General features: G+C 37.8%; 1 protein-coding gene across 1 annotated transcript in view; it reads left to right on the top strand.

Moving 5' to 3' along the window:
- Window positions 1–20,457, top strand: part of CRIM1 (cysteine rich transmembrane BMP regulator 1) — a 200,905-nt gene that overhangs the window by 98,886 nt on the left and 81,562 nt on the right. Inside the window, exon 4 of the mRNA XM_050893294.1 lies at window positions 4,021–4,141. Within this exon, the coding sequence (XP_050749251.1) occupies window positions 4,021–4,141 (121 nt within the window). The remainder of the gene's footprint in view (window positions 1–4,020; window positions 4,142–20,457) is intronic.

The following is a 20,457-nucleotide window of genomic DNA, read 5'->3' as shown; positions in this document are numbered from 1 at the left end:
AAGTTATTTTCATCTAGGTATTTACAGTTTCATGATCAGAGACCTTTGGGTTTGTAGTCTACAAAGGAGGTTGCACGTTACTGCAGCTATGTCAGGGTCTACAACCATGGTAGGGTTTCTGCTACATTCTCATAGAAAAATTAGTAACTCTCAGATGCTACTGTATACACATTCAGTGCATGAGAAAGTTACTGAAGACTTGTAAGCAAAGGTTGATCAGGTGCATCTTCACTGATAGGAAATTGCAACATGTTTATGAGTTCTTGAAGATATGTATTTGTCAAACTATGTATTTAAAGCTTAAAGCTTCTAGGATAGACAAAAATAATTTTCCTTAGACAGGATTTTAATTTTTTTTTAGCTTATAATAAAATATATAATAACAGTTTATAATAAACCTGTTCATGAAAAGTACACTTTGTGATTATTGGAATCAAAGTAAGATGTGAAAACAAAACTAGTAGTTCAGTGGCAAATGTTTACAGTCTTATTTTTTAGGACGGTAGTACAGCTAATCTGGAGGACATCTTTTTAAGTAATGAAGAATCTGATTATAGACTGTTCTATAACCTTACAATATTTTCAGCTTATCTGGAAGTTTGGCTCAATACTTTTTCCAGTTTGAGAAACCCATTTAGATCTGAAAAAACAGTAGGAACTTCTTTTCCTTCTTCAAATATCTTTCATCTCTTATCTCTCTTCATCTCTCTCCTGTGAGGAAAGGCTGAGAGAGCTGGAACTGTTCAGCCTGGAAAAGAGAAGCCTCAGGGGAGATCTCATCAATGCATATAAATAGCTGAAGGAAGGATGTAAAGATGGAGCCAGCCTCTTTTCCGTGGTGCACAATGGTAGGACCAGAGGCAGTGGGCACAAACTGAAACAACGGAGGTTCCCTCTGAACATCAGGAAACACTTTTTCACTGTGAGGGTGACCGAGCACTGGCACAGGTTGCCCAGAGAGGTGGTGGAGTCTCCATCCTTGGAGATATTCACTAGCTATCTAGGCACAGTCCTGGGCAACCAGATGTATGTGGCCTGGCTTGGGAAGGGGGTTGGACCAGATGACCTCTAGAGGTCCTGTCCAACCTCAGCTGTTCTGTGATTAATCTAATAATGTAATAATAAAGATCTCCCAGTTTGGAGAGAATGTTGTCCCAAAATCGGGGATCTTTTATCCAGTGTGCAACAATTGAATCTCACACACAGAGCCGAGATATTTATTTCGTGTTCACGCAAAGATGGGTGCTAGGTGGTAGTTCCACAAAGCTAGCACACCCGGTTAACACACGGTGGACATTTTATACTATTTGACCATTTGTTATCAGGAAAATACTGTTTACATGTAATCCTTCAAGATTCTTATTGGTCCTGGTAGTCATCAGTTTCATTTAAAGGTACAGAGTTTCTTTTTTCTACCATGCATGCTCAGAGAGGAAGGGGCTTCTGTGAGGAAGGGGCTTCTAGGTTTGTGGGTGTGATTCTAAGTGTTCTAATGAGACAGTTCGTTAAAGGGTAACTTAACTCCACAATACTGCTGAGTCTGTTTCAAAGTTATCCAAGTAAAGTTGATTAACTACTGTCTGTTTGCATCTTCCTTCCAAGATGCACCAGATAGACCGGCCTCCGGAACATCCTGAAGTGATCAGCCATCCTTTTGTAATCCTCTATGTACATACAAGATAGGATTACTTTATGTGTGACATTTTAGGCATTACAAGAAGACTGAGGAGGGATATGAGTGTGAATTATAAAATTCTGTGGGTGGTGGATAAGCCCAGTGCATACCCTTTGTTCACCAAATCCTACTAATCCTTACAAGAATTGGAGGGCACTCTGGTACTATTAAGACATCAGTATAAAATAAGTAAAAATGGGTGAGTCAAATCCAACAGGGGAACTACTGAGTGACTACAGCCACTTAATTATATGAGAATTTTCTATTTGAATCCTCTTGATTTGGGGTTTGTTTGTAATTTTTCTTAGGTTTGTACTTTTTTAATAAGGAAAGACTGTTTGGGTTGCTTTTCAGTGTTAGTGAGCCATGTACTAGCACACTATAACCACTGGAAAGAATTTGAACTATTTAGAAAGAAAGAGCACCTTAGTTGAGACTTGATGGCGTGATTAAGGAGTTTCCTTGTGTGTTTTCTTTCATTGTCATTACTGGTGTGTATAAGATGGACACAGAAATAGCTGTGCAGTAGCAGCTTGTTGGTGAAACTCGTTGGCTGGTTTTTCCTAGACTGCTTACCTGGGGAGGAGGCAGAGGGGGCCTTGAATCCAGGGAGGTAGAAAGGTTCCTAGTTTAAATTCAGGAAACTGGACATTGGTAGTTACTTGGCACAACAGAATCATGCAAATTGTATTGGTCGCGTTGGACCATACTGATGAACTCATGATTCTCAATGCCTGTTGTGATAATGGAGGAACTAGATGTCTATTTCTTACAGAAGAGCTGTTTCAAACATGTTATTTGTTAATAAAATGGAACATAAAGCTCTAGAGTTTTTTTAAAGTGAAATATTATAAAATTAAGTATTCCTGTCTTAAAGGCAAATAGGTATCTTTGTATGTTTATGAAGAGATATAAAAGTTAATTCAATAATTGCCATTGTCAAGATGAGTAACTGGAATCTTTCTATTTAAATTTAGTAACTTTTTGCATTGCTCCACAAAACGGACTTTAATTAACTTTGTGCATTTCTCAGTAAGAACTTCTTGAACTTGTCAGGTTGCTCTGATTTAGCAAATGGCTCCGTTTCCCAAATAACTGGGAAAAGGCAGATTCTGAATGTTGCTTATCCAAGGATACTCGCATACTCATGTACTTTGAAAGTTAATGGTCTTGAGGACAAACCTACTGGTCCTAACCTTGATGAGCTGCAAACAGGTTTCATTGAACTTGTGCTTTCATTTAAATGCTTAATGAGAGATGCTAAGTAGATGCAATTCTAAGACTGATGTCTCGTTATGACCAATTGAATTATTATTGCTGCGTACCTCTGAGGATCAAGCCTGAAAAATTGTCTAGTCAGAAGACAGAAAATGGGACTTTGAAAGGTATCAGCTCTTGCAAGAAGTGTGGTGTAGCATTGCCAAGCTGCTTTAGCAGTGCAGTAAGTGTTCGTAATAGTGTCAAAACTGAGTGAAGTTTAATCAGTAATCAGGGATATCGTACTGTATAATTTTCAGTCTGATAACATTCTGTTCATCCTGCCTACTCAGTAGGTAGCTTATTTCTTTAAAGAGGGAACCATGTTTTATTCTGTACTTTCTTAGTATAATTGTGATAAGGGATAGCAAATAGATAATGCCTGAGCTGATAATGTTTGTTAACATGGGGGATTTAGGACCAAATAAGATAAAGATGTGTTTCAGCTTTCCTAAGTATGACTCATTTTGCATTTCTAAGCATTTGTTGCTTTCTAAAAAGCATCAATCAATCTTACTAGTTGTGCAGAATTCTTCATCTCATTAATGCAGATAGATTTGGTAATTTGCATTTCATTTTTGCCATATATAAATATCTAAACAACACAACCTAATGGAATAATCCTTAAAAATGTAGTTTACATGTGCAGGCATAAATCCGTAGTGTATCTTTAATTTTTTTATTATTTCCTATAACCCAGGTATTTTACTCTTTAAACAGACTTTAATCAGGAAAAAATTAAACAATGAATTGTTTACTGTTTTAAAAGCTGTGGGGAAAATATATTCTCAGTAACAACTAATGTTAATCACAGGTTTAATGATTGTTTGAGGTTGCCTGTCTAACTTTTATAAATGTTTTTATTAACTAATATTAGTTCAGTTGCTTCCCGAGACAATTTTTAAAAAGTGAGTCTTAAAGAGAAAGGAAGTCTTTTTGTAGTGTTACCTACCAAGCATACATTCATTAGATAATTTTTCTGACTTTTAAATTAGAAGGCTGATGCATAACTGGTTGCTTAGGATGAAGGAATTTGCAAAAAGCTTCTAAAGCATGAGTAAAAGGAATTTTCTCCCCTTCCTCCGTAGTGTTCAGTGTGGATTGCAGCACAGTCGAATGTCCTCCTGTTCAACAAGTTGTTTGCCCTCTGGATAGCTATGAAACCCAAGTCAGGCTGACGGCTGATGGCTGCTGTACCCTGCCCACAAGGTTGGTGTCTTGATGGCTGAGTATTTTCAACTTGTTCTCTACGATTCAAGTACTATAAATACAGGATAATAATGCATACTTCTGTGGCAATAAATATTAATACAGAATAAAAGATATATGAAGTAGGTTAAAAGTATATCAGGCTGATAGAAATACGAAATCTAGCTTTTTGAAGCAGAAAATTCTTCTCAGTGCAAATGCATGAAGCTGATTTTTGCTAAAATTGAGGGGTTTGTTTCTCTAGGTTGATTTTTCAATGTATTCAATTAATTTTACAAAAGTAAATTCTTTTGAGAAATTTTTGAAGGTCTTTCATGGTAAGGAATTAAATGATGGAGATGGCAGAAGATATGCCAGAGAAAATCTTGCCTAGTTAAAGAAAAAAAAACGTATTTTGTTGGATGTGGAAGACCACTATAAGAATCTGAAAGATGGTGGCTATCTGGAACTGTAGGGAAACAGAAATTTCAAGTACTTGCTTCCATTTTACTTCTGATGTTGTTCAAGTAAGTATAATTTATTACAATTCAGAAAAATAAGACAATTTGGAGTTGGTTTTGTTACAAAATTCTGCACCACAGTTTCAGCTTCTGTTTTTACAAGACACTTCCCAAAACCTGATTCAGCAATATGCCAAATAAATACGAATGCAAGCAAAAAGTACCATCAATGAAAATATATTACACAAAAAAGAAAATATTTCTTGTAGATGTAACTAGTTGGGTTATTTGGTATGAAGGTCTTCGCACCATACAATACTGCCATGTTCTCAACCCCTTGTGAGATTGTGAAAGAGTGATAAACTTGCAAAGAATTCAGAAAGTAGAAAATGGCAAAGGTTGTGTAATTAATCAGGGATCTTCCCTGTTGGGTACCCTTTGGGTACACATTTAATACGGTGACTTCTTTGAAACTGTTGTTTCCACGAAATATGAGGGTCTCTTATTGCATGGAGAGTTAAAAATATATCTGTTTAAAAAAAGAAAATTAAGGCAGGAAAAGAGATGTGAAGAACTTCATACAGTGCAGTAATCCTATCTATTAGAATTTGAAAATATATTTCTAAACCTGACAAATTTTATTTGTGATTGTAGAATACACATAGTAGTCTGCTATTTTAAAGATACTTATTATCCTTATTCAGTGAATGCTACAAATGTTCTTTCAGAGTTGTTGTTTTCTTTTTCTGTTTTCTGAATTTTGGACCAGAACATGGTATGGATTCTCAGTATCCTCCCTTTATTCTTTAACTTATTCTCATTAACATTCCTAGGAATTACGAAAATTTCATATTAGTTGAGAGCTGACCAGGCTAGTTGGGATTGCACAGGAGGCTGTAGATTTTAACTAGTCATCATACTGCCAGTACAGTTTAGCATGTTCAAGACAGCTAGAATAAAATGCTGCTAAGGACTATATTCAGAAGGAAAGATTTTAAAGTCAAAGAAGCAATCTCAGATTAAAATTTCATAGGTTTCTAGTTTACACTCGGAAACCTTGTCACAATAGAAAACTTAGATTAATGGCAGATTTTTACTTCCAAATTTGTTTCAACTTGCTGGATTAAAAAGTGATATATAGGCCAAATTATTTTTGTTTCCCAAAAGTAAAATTGTGTTCTATTTTTCTGCAGTCTAAGAAAAGTTGTAGTTTGATTTTTCTATTGCTTGGGTGGAGGGAATGAAAAATATCCACTTTATTCTTTATAGATAACTTCAGTGTTCCTTCTATCAGGAAACATAGAGTACCAAGAAAATAAAACTTCATTTACTTCAGAAAAATGACCAGTTGGAAATATTTTCTATTTCTAGCACAATTCTGATCTTAAATAAAACACCTAGAGCAAACATGTCCTTGAAAGAATCTTTTTCTTTGTTTGATAATTTTTAAAAATATAACCAGTTGGTTTGCTGTGTGTTAACTGTAACTGATGTCTGAAGTGTACTTGTACATGTGCACGGTACTTAAGTGACAAAACCAGTATTCTTGTCTCCTGCACACAAAGACCCCAATTGTACAAGCAGGCTTAGAGTGTGTGAATTATTAGATAATTGTGAATTGCACTGAAACCTCTTGGAAATCAGATTGCTGTGCATTATGAGCATCAGAGTTTGACAAGGGATCAGAACTGGGATAGATGAGTTCTTAGCTCCTGGAGTCCTATGATTGGATCTGAGGGGTTTTTGTGTTAATATCTCTGTCCTCCTTGATGTGTAAAACTGCAAAAAACCACAATTGGCATAACCTAGTCTGTCTGCAGGCAGGTTGAAACAATTATAGGTGTCTTATACTGCTCCATTAATTTTTAATTTTGTGGCTCAGTCTGTGTTGCTGTATATAGTTATTATGTGGGTTGCTAGATTTTTGCATTGCCTTCATTCAACCAAAGCAATAATGCACTTTTTAATAGAGTAGGTGAGAAGGAAAGAAGAAAAGCTGAATCTGGCAGCAGTAAGATCGGAGAGACGCTTTACATGTTGTGTGCCTGCTAGAAATTTATTTAGTTATTTAGATTTTAATATACTGCTGTGCTTTTTAGGAAAGACAGTGCCATAGTCATCATTCATGTGCTGTAGGTAAAGATATTACTTGAAGGGGGGAATAAAAGAACATAGACATGGGGATAATCAGAAAAGAAAGATTAGATTAAGGTTAGGGGGAAGAGAAGTATATGTGTGAAAAAAGAGAGAGCAGAAAGGGAAACTAAGTTCAGTTACTTGGAATATGAAAGTCAAACCATTTGAATTGAGGTTCAATGTTTCCTCAAATATGAGGAAACATTGGAACTTTATATTTGAAGCCAGGGTCTCTATTCCACATGAGACTTGCATTTCAAAACTATAGAAGTCATCAAATAAAGTGCAGATTTATAGATGAATGACTCTGCACTGGGAAAAGGGGATGTTTTTCCTTAATTCTGGAATTTCTTACTAAACTCATGATGAAATATTAACATTGCATTGACAGTGATTCAGTTTAGAATCACCTAAATCCATATCATATCTCTTTTTAATCGTTGGAATTAATTTCAACAGAAGTGGCACTGTGTTTTAATGTATATTTGAGAATAATTTATTAAAAGCGAAGAGATAGTGTTTCATAAGCTCATAGTCTTTAGACTTCAGGAAACTATTTTTATTAAGATTATGGACTTTTTCAACAAATTGCAATTATCTGTTTCATTTACTGCCACTAAAATAAAGGCTTTATACCAGCAGAAGCAGAGAGCAGTCAAGGAGAGTATCACAGTTAAGGATGGATAGCATGTCTCTGACTCGGTTAACAAGTGGCTGACAACTTCACATACAGCAGGAGCAGATTCACTTCTGTCCCACATCTTGTTCTTGGCTGGTTTCTTGTATGTAATATGCTAGGAAAACAGAGATCCTTAAATCCGGTGTTAAGTTGGCATTTGTTTTATAAGTGAGCTCTTGAATGCATATTCATAATATTGAAAACTCCTCTAGCAATGCCAGGGGAAAAGTGGGAATAGTAAACAAGCATCTGATAATGTAAGTTCTTGTGCTTGCATTCAGAGTTGACATTTAGTTTCACATTGATTTCTAATGCGATGGTTCAAACAGAACAGCCTACTGATTTGGCATTGATACCAAAATACCGGTTGCTTCAGCTTTCATCAGACTGTCATGAGACACCTTAAATTTCCAGCTATTATGTTAGGAAAGCTAAATGCTATGTCTGTCTCTGGTCTTGGTAAAGATGCTCTCTTCTCCAAGGAGCTTATTGAATAAAAATGTATTAGAGATCTTACAGAGAACATGTTATCACAGTTTTGTTAATATAAGTTTGTCGTCTTCTATTACAAAGTTAAATGAAGAGATGATCAATATGAAGTGTACAGAATCCATTAGCTTCAAATGTTTCCAGTTTTTCTGTTGTGAATGAATTTTCTTCAAATTTTCAGATTCCTTTGAGAATGTAAGTGTAAAAATCTTTATCAAAATCTGTTTAAATTTTAATCTATGAAGAATGGACTGTAACAACAGGAGCTGATTTCAGTGATTAGTGTTGGCATATATCTTTATTGCTCACATGGTTTTGTACATTTTTCATAGGATTATATACAATGGAGTAAACGACATGTTTGGATAGCTTTGCACCAAATATTTTTGGATTTTCTTTTTTTCTTTCTGGCTGCTCTCTTTATTGGAGTAATTTGGAAGTTTAGTCTCTATTAGGTCTCTGCTTCTTGCTCTAGTTTTATCCCCCTGCTTCTGTGCTTTTTTCCCTTCATGTAATCTAAGTATAGTCTTTTCCCTTGTGCCAGTTTCCATTCTCCCTGCTGTCGCCTGTTACAAATCTGATAACTTCAAGATTCATTCGGTGCTCTGTTATCTCAGAGATTCCTGCACATCCCCCCCCCCCCCCAAGCTGTTCTTGGTCAGTCTTTTAATAAAACCAGATAAACCACGAAAATTCTAGAGAACTTGAAAGATGCTAGTACTGTGCCAATATTAAAAAGAACAAAAACTAACTAATTAAAGTCTGGTTATCTTGATACCAGTTCTGAGAAAAGTAGTGGGAGAACTGATAGAGGATTAAAATGAGGATTACAGGCTGTAATTCTAGCTAAAAGAAACTGATGTTACTTTGACAGAGGCAGTTTTATGAAACTTGATTGTGTCTTTTGAAGATACTGAGCTTGCCTTAAAAATCTGACCATCAGAGTGCCTTCCTTCTCAGTTTTTGTCTTCTGTAGTCACCACTCCTTTTCCATGTATTGGATTCTAAAAAAAAAAACAAAAAACAAAAAACAAAAAAAAAACCCCACAACACAAAACACACACCCCCCAACCCCCCCCCCCAAAACAAACCAAACCAAAACCTTAGGACTTTTTAATTAATATTGTCTCACAGGGTTTAATTTATAAAATGGAAATGTATCCCCTTCCCCAAAGTACTTAACATTGAAGAAGAACATTTCCCACACCCCTCCTGCCACACAGTTTGGAAGTGAATCAGTCCCAACGAGTCAGCGTCGTGGTCCTTTACCTCCTGAGATGAACTGTTGCAGCATGCATGTACTGGCTTGAATGTGTTGCTGATAATATAGGATATAATAATATCCTTCTGAGCGGACAGAAGCATCCAGGAGTATGTTCACTAAATCCCAATAGTAAGTTTGCTTGACATACTTACTTACTTTAAAAGCTCACACCATAAGCCTGAATATGTTCTAGATTAGGAAAAGTTCAGAAATAATTGATATATGTTTATCTATCAAAATCTCCAGTAGTTTATTTTCTGAGTCCTAGCTTTAAAAGGGCAGTTTCAAGGTTGATGTGGTGGGAGAAGGGAAAAAACAAATGTAAATGAAGCATAACAGAAGCAGATAACATGTTACAGAGAGGCAGAAACTTTAAGAGCAATTAACTGCTTAATAAATCTAAACAAAACAGGAATACAAGTCACGATGACTATTTCATACATCAGAAAAGTGAAGAGCAGCTTTTTACAGATACAATCTGGCAAAATTGGAGCCCAAAAGGCTTGGGCTTGAGGGATGGGTGAATGAAGACTCTTTGAATCGGACCATTTTGCTATCAGTTACAGATAGCTGGATGGCGTTGCAAATGCAGAACTCTCAATTGCCTCGAGTAGCATGGAGGAGTAGGATTATAGGTTTATTGTTTAGAAGAAAAACTCTGAAAAAGTTTCTTAAATGAATTAGTCATAGAACTTTTTTCCTTGTTTGAATAGTCTTTTCCCTGTTGGTTTTTCTTTATATGTGGCTAAAATGTCTCAATCTGGGGCTGCTGTGAATGGCAATGCCACAATTTGGTCTACAGTATGGTAGTGAAATGTATTTGACCAGCAAAAGTGTTAGTTCTCTGGATGATATAGTAAAATATTGTTTTACATAGTAATCACCTACTCAGTCCTGTTGGAGAGTCGGAGGGGCAATTTATATGTGCATTTTGTTTTCCCTAAGCATAAAGCTTTACTTAGAAAACAGCCCAGCTCTGCCCCAATTCTTAAATACTTACGTTTTTATACAGCTCAAGAAAATGACTCATACTTTGATGTAGTACCAAATCATTTATTTACCCAAGGTTTATGTTAAGCTATATTTGCATAGAAATTGAATACAACTTAGAACAGTACAAAACCAGATTTTATTATCATATTTAATTAAGTAAAATTTACCTTTTAAGGGATGAAATAGTAGGGGAAAAAGTAAATTTACAAAAACATGCTTCACTTTCAGAGTAATCTATTAAGAAAACACTCTTTTGCATCTGTCCTGTACTAAAATATTTTTAACATGAGTGTGCTTTATTTAGCAGTTCTAAAGGCATTAAGGAATAGTGGCAGTTTATATTAGAGAGTCTCTAAATTTTGTATGCCGTTACTGAATTGTTTTTGATTCCAAAGGAAGAAATTGGCTGTTTTATCATTTGTAGTCTTTTGTTTCTAATAGAACTTTGTGCTGTCTTAAGTGGCATCTATATTGTGCCTGAGAGATTCATCGTTAGCAGTTTCACTTTTATTTTTCAGAAAACTTGTAGATATCAGTTAAGTCAACCATGCTGTCTTTTCATGTTAGTGAACTGAAACAGAGGTCCTGTGGCAGCTGTTAATGCAAAAATCACACCTCTTCAGAGGTCATTTAAATTTGTTTATGATTTTGTTATCCTTCTAGATTACTTTGCCTAGTAAGCAATTGCTTTTAATGTACTTTATCCCCTTTTGTGAGGCTTGGACCTGTTGTCATTGTATCATCTATTGTGTCCACAACCTGTCATGGCATTAGACCTACCAACCAATATTCTGTATTTCATGTTACATCAGTGTCTAGGGAATCCTAGTGGTAGCTACACATAAACCAGCACAGTTCTTTTCTTCTCATTTTGTGACAACCACCAGAATCATAACTGGGAAGTCTGTAGTTGTAAGTTCTCTTTTAAGCTATGAGCAATTTATATTTTCATTATATTTGAGAGTACCCATACACAGCTAGTTGGGTAATGTTTTTCTTCTCATAGCATCTGTAGAGGTGGCCTCTGAGTCCCTGATTACCTTTGCATCTATCCCACTCAATAGGAGGGCTAGTGTACACCCTTTCTGTTCATTCTTCTTAGCTGCTTGACTGGGCCAGATCTTTTCTGCGTTGTTCCTTATCAAAATATGACATGATTTTTGCATGTTTGTCTAGATTCTTTTCTTAGGTCTGTCTTTGGAAGACCTTAATTTTATGATATGTTGTTTGGGTGTTCAGTACAGGATTCACCACTTTGTTTTTCCCAACCTTCTTTAGAGGGCAGTCATGATTTTCCAGGAGGTATAACTTTTTCTCTTTTCCCCCTGTACCAGTCACCTCTCCTAAGCAACTTTTGCTGATACAGAGGTCTCCCTTGTATTTGTTCTAGAATTTTAGATCCTTCTCCTCCACCCATCTCATCCTCAAGAAATGGTATCCAAGAGAAAGTGGTTGTGGATCCCAGTTTTTGTTAAAAGAAAGTTCAGCTGGAACTGGTAAGACCAAATACAAATCCAAGCACCTGTATCTTCCTGAGATTTCTATTCAGTGCTTGACTTCTGAGTAACCTGGGTAGCTGGACCAAAGGTCTAACAAAAGCATGTTAAGGGTTCTGCAGAAGCTTTGCTATGCCTTCAGTTCTTTCATCAGCATCTTAGAAACTCTGGTTTCTAACTGTCATGACCAACTTGCTCAAGTTGTTCCTCCTGTACTTTAACTCTAGCAGACTACTTTGCCATCTCAAGTACATCTGACCATCCAGTACCATGGTGTTGTAACACGTGGTGTTGAATTGGAGACTCTGTTCCTTACTGAAGAGGCAGGTTCTGTAGCGAAGGAAAGATCTACATTGATGCCAGTTGAACCCATCCCATGTCAAGCTCAGGCTTGCAATAGGGTTTGTTTATTTGAACAGTCAATGAAAAGGCTAAATAGAATACTGCAGTTTTGTGAAGTTTCATAATATCTGGAAATAGGTGTTTAGGCATTTTCATGTATTTTAGTCTTTAAAGAGAAATCCTCAGACGTTGGGAAACGGCAAATATTTTTTCCCAGGAAAACCGTTTTTCTTCATTCAGGTCTGCTAAGTGAGAAAGTGGTATTCAGTCCTGTTTACAGACTGGACTGGACTGAATATCCAGAAAGAGCAAGGATAAAAGGGCACGTGTGTGACCTTTGTAGGTGATCCATGCTCCATGTCCATCTTCTCCATTTTGGTCTTCCAGGAGATGTAATGAATTGCTGAATTCAGGCAGTCCCTTTCTTCCTCCCTTACTACAGCTGCCTCAGCAATTCCTAGGTGTTCTCGGTATGATGATAGTTACTGCTGCCTTGGCATCTAGCCTCACAATGTGGGTTGTTTTGGCAAGCAACCATATTTTCGTGAAGTCCACAAATGAGAAAAAGATGGTAAGTTTTTGGTTTTTTTTTTTTTAAAGCCATCTCAATAAAACTTGAATAGAAACTCTTGAAACACAAGACATTTCTGGAGCCCGATGGCTGACTGCTGAGTGTCAGAGACCTCTAACAAAGAGAGGAGACATGAGAACGTTTTCAGAAGAAATAGCATGTGAATCTTCTGCAGAAGAAGCTGTAAGACATTGTAAATACAGGGGTTCCTGCTTGCATCTTTCGTAAGATCAGCTTTTTGCACCTGTACTGTATAAGTTAAAAATACACATCCGTGCTCTTCCACCAACTCCTAGGAAGTATTGAATTGCAAAACCTTTCAAGACAATGCTACCTAAAGGAAGGAGCACATTTCCCATAAGCAAAAAAAACCCCAGCATTTGCAGAGGGGGAGGAAGTATAGAACATAGTTATGCAAGCAGCTTCCTTTCTTTATGTATGAGTTTTTATGGAAACGTATATGTAGTACTTTAATCTGACCATATGCTGTGTTAATGGTATATTTACTTCTTCACTGTTAAGAAGAAATTTTAACCCAGATAAATTAAAGTAACTCTTCATTGTATCTATTTTTAGATGGTGTTTTTTGCTTGGAAGTAGAATGAGATTGTAGTGTCTATAGAATTTGGTTTTGTTTGCATTCTTGACAAGCAAGCTGGTGTTTGAACTCTTTCAATTTATAATAAGCTGGTAGACATATCTTTCTGTTACAAATTTTTGTTATCACTTGTCAGTCTAAGAACTAGTGTGTACCTTGATCACGCTGAGTATTGCTCTCCCTCCTCCCCCCAAGGCTCCCCACTCTGTTTTGTTCCATTTCTCATACTTAATCAACTATTAACTTGTTTGGAAACTGAATAGGTGATTTAGTTCAGAATAATTTCTGACTTGAACAGGCAAATTTCTGTTTGTATCACAGAGATCAATAATGTCTTTGGCAGTTGTCTTCAGACTCACAACTGCACAGATGCCTAGGGAGACTCGTATACATAATAAAGCAATAGAATTATCACTTGGATGTTTGCATTTTAGAAGGGAAGTAGACATGAGAATTTCCCAGCAGTTTCCAGCAGTACTCGGAGCAGATGATAATATCAACGTTATTGAGGTTATATCAAAAGAGTTTGAAGTTGTGTTTCCTCTAGAAAATAGCAGGAAACATTGTCAGACTTCAGCAGCCACAAATCACTGCTTCCTTTTTTCCTTCTTAAATTATTTAATATTTAAAAGTGGAACTGAAGATTGTGGACTGTTTTAAAATAATAAGTAGTTTCTCACTACTCTTCCTTGGAATGTCATTGGTGGAATTTCAAGAATCTTGTTTCTAGAAAAGGGTTACAGTTCTTGCATACATGGTTCCCACTACATGGAAAAGGTCTCATTAATTGAATGGAGTTGTTTGGTTTCAGAAACAGTGGGATTCTGGAGCAATCTTCTGGCCTCATTTTTAAATTTAGTCCATAATGGAACAAATTCAGAAGCTAAGTGATCATCTAATGGTTTGCCACATTTTTAGGAAGGTCATATTTGCCCCTTCTGGACAGTTTGCTTTCTGGCCTCTCTCATGTGAAACTGTGGAACAGTTCTCAAACAGAGTCTTCGTCAATTTATCCAAGGCGTGGTTGGAGCTCCAAGGCGTGGCTGGATCTGAACTTGGCAAGGGATGCAAAGAATAGTAAGAAGGCCTTCTTCAGGTATGTCAGCCAGAAAAGGAAGGTCAAAGAAAGCATACCTCCCCTGATGAACACAGCTGGAAAACTGGTAACAACGGACGAGGAGAAGGCTGAGGTACTCAACAACTTTTTTGCCTCAGTCTTCACTGGCAATCTCTCTTCCCACACCTCTTGAGTGGATGGACCGCAAGGCAGGGACTGGGGGAGCAAAGTCCCTCCCACTGTAAGAGAAGATCAGGTTCGTGACCACCTGAGGAACCTGAACATACGTAAGTCTATGGGACCTGACGAGATGCATCCCAGAGTCCTGAGGGAATTGGCTGATGTAGTTGCCAAGCCACTCTCCATGATACTTGAAAAGTCATGGCAGTCAGGTGAAGTCCCCGGTGACTGGGAAAGGGGAAACATTGCACCCATTTTTAAAAAGGGTAGAAGTGAGGACCCTGGGAACTACTGACCTGTCAGCCTCACCTCTGTGCCTGGGAAGATCATGGAACAGATCCTCCTAGAAGCTATGCTAAGGCACATGGAGGACAGGGAGGTGATTCAAGACAGCCAGCATGGCTTTACCAAGGGCAAGTCCTGCCTGACCAACCGTGTGGCCTTCTATGATGGACTGACTGTATCAGTGGACAAAGGAGGAGCTACAGATGTCATCTGTCTGGACTTCTGTAAGGCCTTTAACACGGTCACCCACAACATCCTTCTCTCTAAATTGGAGAGATACGGATTTGATGGGTGGACTGTTCAGTGGATGAGGAACTGGTTGGATGGTCACATCCAGAGGGTGGTGGTCAACGGCTCAATGTCCAGATGGAGATCAGTGACAAGTGGTGTCCCTCAGGGGTCCGTATTGGGACCAGTATTGTTTAATATCTTCATCAATGACATGGTGGGATCGAGTGCGCCTTCAGCAAGTTTGCAGACAGCACCAAACTGAGTGCTGCGGTTGACACGCCTGAGGGACGGGATGCCATCCAGAGGGACCTGGACAAGCCTGAAAAGTGGGCCCATGTGAACCTCATGAGGTTCAACAAGGCCAAGTGCAGGGTCCTGCACATGGGTCGGGGCAACCCCCGGTATCAATACAGGCTAGGGGATGAAGGGATTGAGAGCAGCCCTGCGGAGAAGGACTTGGGGGTACTGGTGGATGAAAAGCTGGACATGAGCCTGCAATGTGCGCTCGCAGCCCAGAAAGCCAACCGTATCCTGGGCTGCATCAAAAGAAGCGTGGCCAGCAGGTCGAGGCAGGTGATTTTGCCTCTCTGCTCCACTCTGGTGAGACCCCACCTGGAGTACTGCGTCCAGCTCTGGAGCCCCCAGCCCAGGAAAGACAAGGACCTGTTGGAGCAAGTCCAGGGGAGGGCCACAAAAATGATCAGAGGGATGGAACACCTCTCCTGTGAAGAAAGGCTGAGAGAGTTGGGGTTTTTCAGCCTGGAGAAGAGAAGGCTCCAGGGAGACCTTACTGCAGCCTTACAGTACTTAAAGGGGGCTTATGCTTATAAGAAAGATGAGGACAAACTTTTTAGCAGGGCCTATTGTGATAGGACAAGGGGTAGTGGTTTTAAACTAAAAGAGGGTAGATTTCTACTAGATGTAAGGAAGAAATTTTTTACAATGAAGGTGGTGAAACACTGGAACAGGTTGCCCAGAGGTGGTAGATGCCCCATCCCTGGAAACATTCAAGGTCGGGTTGGATGGTGGTCTGAGCAACCTGATCTAGTTGAAGATGTCCCTGCTTATTGCAGGGGGGATTGGACTAGATGACCTTTAAAGGTCCCTTCCAATCCAAACTATTCTATGATTCTATGATTATCTTTCCTGAACTTGTACAGAACTGCCTTCAGGGGTATGAGAAAGGTGTTTAATTCCATGAATGGCATGAAAAAGCTAAACATGGAATAATTATTGGGTTTTTTCCTTTCAAAGAAGAAAGAGTGGACATCAAATTAAACAATCAGATAAATTAAACAATAACGCATTTTGGGGAGGTTGGTGGGGTTTTTGCTTTTTGTTGTTGTTTTTCGGGGTTTTTTTGGTTTGCTTATGGCAAAGCCATCCCTGATGGCTTAGTCTGAGGGAGATATGTCTTTCAGGAGTAAGGAAGTTGAGTTAGTGAATTACTTAAAACTACTATTTGTAAGTGATTTTTGACCTTAAGTCCTTAGGAATTGTGTTTTATTTGTAGGAGGATCAGATATTTATAATTCCTCATTAAAAAGTAGTGAAATAAGAAAAGAAATGGATTCTTATAATACCAGATAACTAACATTTGTATAACATCTTAACTAATATCTTCGGTTTTGAAATGTTTGTCATATTATGAAGGGTGAGGCTGATAAACCTAAGGAAAGAGTAACTAAGGTACGTAGTGGTAAAAAACAAAGAGATCTTCAACAGAGAAAAACATAAGCTTGTACGGCAAAATATGAGAAAAATGCAGGGTTGGACTGGTTTATATTGTGTTTTATTTCACATACTGATGAATTCAAAAGGTTCTATACATATATCAGTGGACTTGAAAAAGTCAGTGCACTTGGCCAGTGGTTGTATGCCTACTGGTTCCATGACATGACTCTTTTGTGACTGTCCTCTTTTCCCGTCTCATCCCTCTGGGAAGCAGACCAGTTGATTTAACATTAGTCAAAGGATGAAATCAAGTCTTTTAGTCAAATGAACTCTTTGGATTCTAATAAGCCTTGGAAAGATGGTAATCTACTTGATATGAATGTGGATTTTACAACTTTTTCCCTTGCTTAGCATGTTTGCTATTTCCTAACGCTGATTATATGCAAAAGATGCACAAAAAACATTCCCTTTCACAATATCTTTAATTAAAAGCTAGATAGTTGCCTTTTGTAATACTTAAATGTCCCCTCTGTATAAAGATTACTATACTCATGGAAAAATGCACTATTATATTGGGTATCTGTTTGTAACAGTATCCAGAATTTTAGAAAGGAATTCTTACTTGGGAGCACACTAGCTTTGATTTCTCGATAAGTAAACCCCCTGGAGAATTAAAATAGGAAGAACTTCCATATAAGTCAGTTCATATAGAAGTGATGCAAAACTTTGGAGCATTTGAAAGTGGTCCAATAGTAAGTGTTTCATGCAGCTTCCACAGTTCTTCTGCCATCTCTTTGTACAGGTTTATTATTGATCTCCAAAATAAAATACCAAAAGCTTTCCAGGAAAAAGGAATATTTTCATTACTGACTTGGTTAATCGTATCTTTAAAACTGAAAATGCAAAATGCATAAAACAGTGACCCTGAGCTTGTGGGCAAAACCTCTCCAGTCTGTATGTCTGAAGATTTAGGAAAACTCTAGCTGAACTTCTTGGATGGAGGTGTCCTGATCGCTTTATCTTTGCCTGCAGCGTCACTTTCTGTGTAGGACTGGAGTTTATCTTTTCTGAGACTAGCATGTGGTTGATTCCTTAAGCTGTAGCTTGACCAGTTTAAAACTCATCATCTTGCCTACTTAACTCACATTGTGGCTTCAAGTGTAAGTAACATGGACATAATCCTTCGCTGATTTCAGGAGATTGCTATGTTAATATTTCATTTTTCTGTGTCGTCATCTCTTATACCCTATGCTTGATGATGGGAGGGTCTTGCATTTAATCTCTTTTCCTTGCCAGTAGTTCATTCAAGCTTTGATAATGCTGGGAGTTCTCTTCTGAAAATTCCTTATTTTACAGTATCCTGAAGTGTTTATATTATTAATGGATCTGTGGGAGTTTTCTACTACATTTAGGTAACATAAGTGCTAATAACATTAATGCAAACTGAATTAGATTCCTGCAAGGAAGAAAAGAAGGACCGTGATAAAATCTCCACAGGAATGTGATGTATGTTTCAGGAATGCTTTTCTCTAGTCTCAGTGCTTTAGACTTAATTTTGTTTTGATCCTCAAAATAAATATCCCTCTCCTCAACACACCCCCCGCCCCAGCCTTCCCATTCACTGGTACTGAATCTTTTTTCCAGGGTGCCTGTTCTTATTTTCATAGCCATTATGCCTTGTGCCTGGAGAACTCTTTTGATCCTACCATCAAAACAGCTTTTCTGAGGCTAACCAAGCCCTTCTGTCTTTTCATCTGTTTAATAACAGAAGTAAATTAACTGAGATAATTAGATTTTAAATAAAAATTGTCATTTACCAGTATTCCGTTTGAGTTTTTTTCCTCCTTCTTCCTTTCCCTTTTCGCACTTTCGGTGACATAAAGGAAAAAGGAAAATGATGGTATAAAAGCAAAAACAAAACCAAGAACAGCCCCCCTCAAATGTAAAAGAAACAAGTAATGGAATTCTTTCTGTTTTGAAGAATTTAAAAACTGAAATTAAAAATCAGGCCATTTATAATTACTGAAGCAGTTACCTTTCTCAATCTGTAAAGCATTGGTTAATGAACATCATCTTGTTTCTGTTTCTTTATATACTGAAGTTTCCCTGGCTCAGTTGTTGAAATTTCTAGGATTATTATACTGAGTGCCAACTTCTCAGTACCTCAGAACTGACCTCCCTTTAATCTTGGAGCTTTTGGATGCCACCGTGCTATTTGATGTTGCAGTGGTGTCGCTGCAGGCTGTGTAAAGAGAGAAGGTGACGTATAAAGTTGTCTTCTCTCTGGGAATGTTTCCTTGTGGTAACTTCTGCTGTGTCTGTTTTCCCTAGGCAAGTTACAGTTATAGAGGGAGCAGCTCAGGAGCAACATTGTGCCTTACTGATCAGCAGTCTGAACAGCTAAATTTTATAGAAATTACTTTGAGAGGGACTATGGCCACTATCAACAGGCTTATCACAATCTGGCCTGCTAAACTACTTCAAACCTAATGCTCGATACCAAGGCTAAGATACACACACCCTGCAGGTGGATAGCTGCCTGTGATAGAGCACAGAGCTGGACTGCAACTTCTCTTCCGTGTGTCCCTCTGCTCCAAAAGGCGCTTCAGAAAAATCTAGTGCTATAAAGCTCATTTTGCTCTCTTACTGAGAACGGGATCACTTATTCCGAATTTCCAGATGTTGTTGTTTTGGCAGTGCGACAGCCATGCTCAGCTACCAGAATTCCTTGGGTTTCTTCCTGAAAGACTTCTGTCTCCAAAACAATGTTTTCCATGCTAATAGCCTGGACGATGGTCAAAGGTTTTCCTAGCAGAGCTGGCTGAAAAGAATACAGACTATTTAAAAGTCCATCTGAGACCATTTGCTACTTTGACATTCTCCTATGTGTGGATTATTTTTTAACCAAATGGAAAGTCAGTTTCTAAAATTCTGAATGGTGGGGTTTTGTTTGCTTACACTGTGAATGAGTATGCGAAGCTTTGATTACTCTGAATGGGAGTCTTTTCTGCAGAAAGGAATATCGGCTCCCATCAGTCTTTTAAACATCTTTTTCAGCCCTTCCTCTGAAAGATTGTCCTATCTTAAGTTATTTAATCTAGTGATTCATACTGTTTTGTTGTTTGGTTTTGTATTTTGGGTTTTTTTAAAGCAGTTGACTGGGAGAAAAATGGGAGGGGAAACGTACAGGTTATTAATCTAATCATTTAATATTCTCCTGCAAGTCAAACCATCAATGATAATGAATGTGAGGCAAAGAATAGAGAAGATACAGGCATGTCTGAAAAAGCTTATTGTGAAGGCAATAAAACTAAGAGTGGTAATTTCAGCTCATGAGACTTGGAAAATTGAGGTCCATAACTATATTTCCATCACGTGTGCCATTTTCTCTGTGAAAGACGTGAATTTTCAGGAAGTTTGATCTACCTATTTTCTCAGAGGTTATCTGAATGTTGAATGTAGGGTGGTTGAAGTGAAACCTAGTAATTTTATCTAGGCTTTTAATACCGCTTTCAGATTATATCTGTACTTTTTTTGTTATATATGTTTTAAAAGATTTTTTTTTCCTTTCTTCTTTAGTAATATGTAGGCGCTTATTTCTGTTTCCTTCTTCTCACAAGGAAAAAGCATCTTCCAAAGCAATGTCTGCTAGATGGGTTAAGGTACAAATTCCTTGAACCTGACAGTGCTAATTGTTCTTTTTTTGCTGATTGCTAGAGGTCATCTTTTTCTTATTTCTTTCCCCCCTTCCCATGCCCCCCCCCCGCCCCCAACAAGCATCTTCCTTTTATTGGGGCAGCAAAAGGTGAGATATTAGTACAGAATTTGTTAAGATTACAGAGTCATCTTAAACGGAAGCTGCTGTCACAAATCCTTGGGGT

Source organism: Gymnogyps californianus, chromosome 3 (assembly GCF_018139145.2).
Source record: "Gymnogyps californianus isolate 813 chromosome 3, ASM1813914v2, whole genome shotgun sequence".
Classification (NCBI taxonomy): Eukaryota; Metazoa; Chordata; class Aves; order Accipitriformes; family Cathartidae; genus Gymnogyps; species Gymnogyps californianus.
The sequence above is the reverse complement of the archived record's forward strand: the minus strand, read 5'-3'. Positions and strand labels throughout refer to the sequence as shown.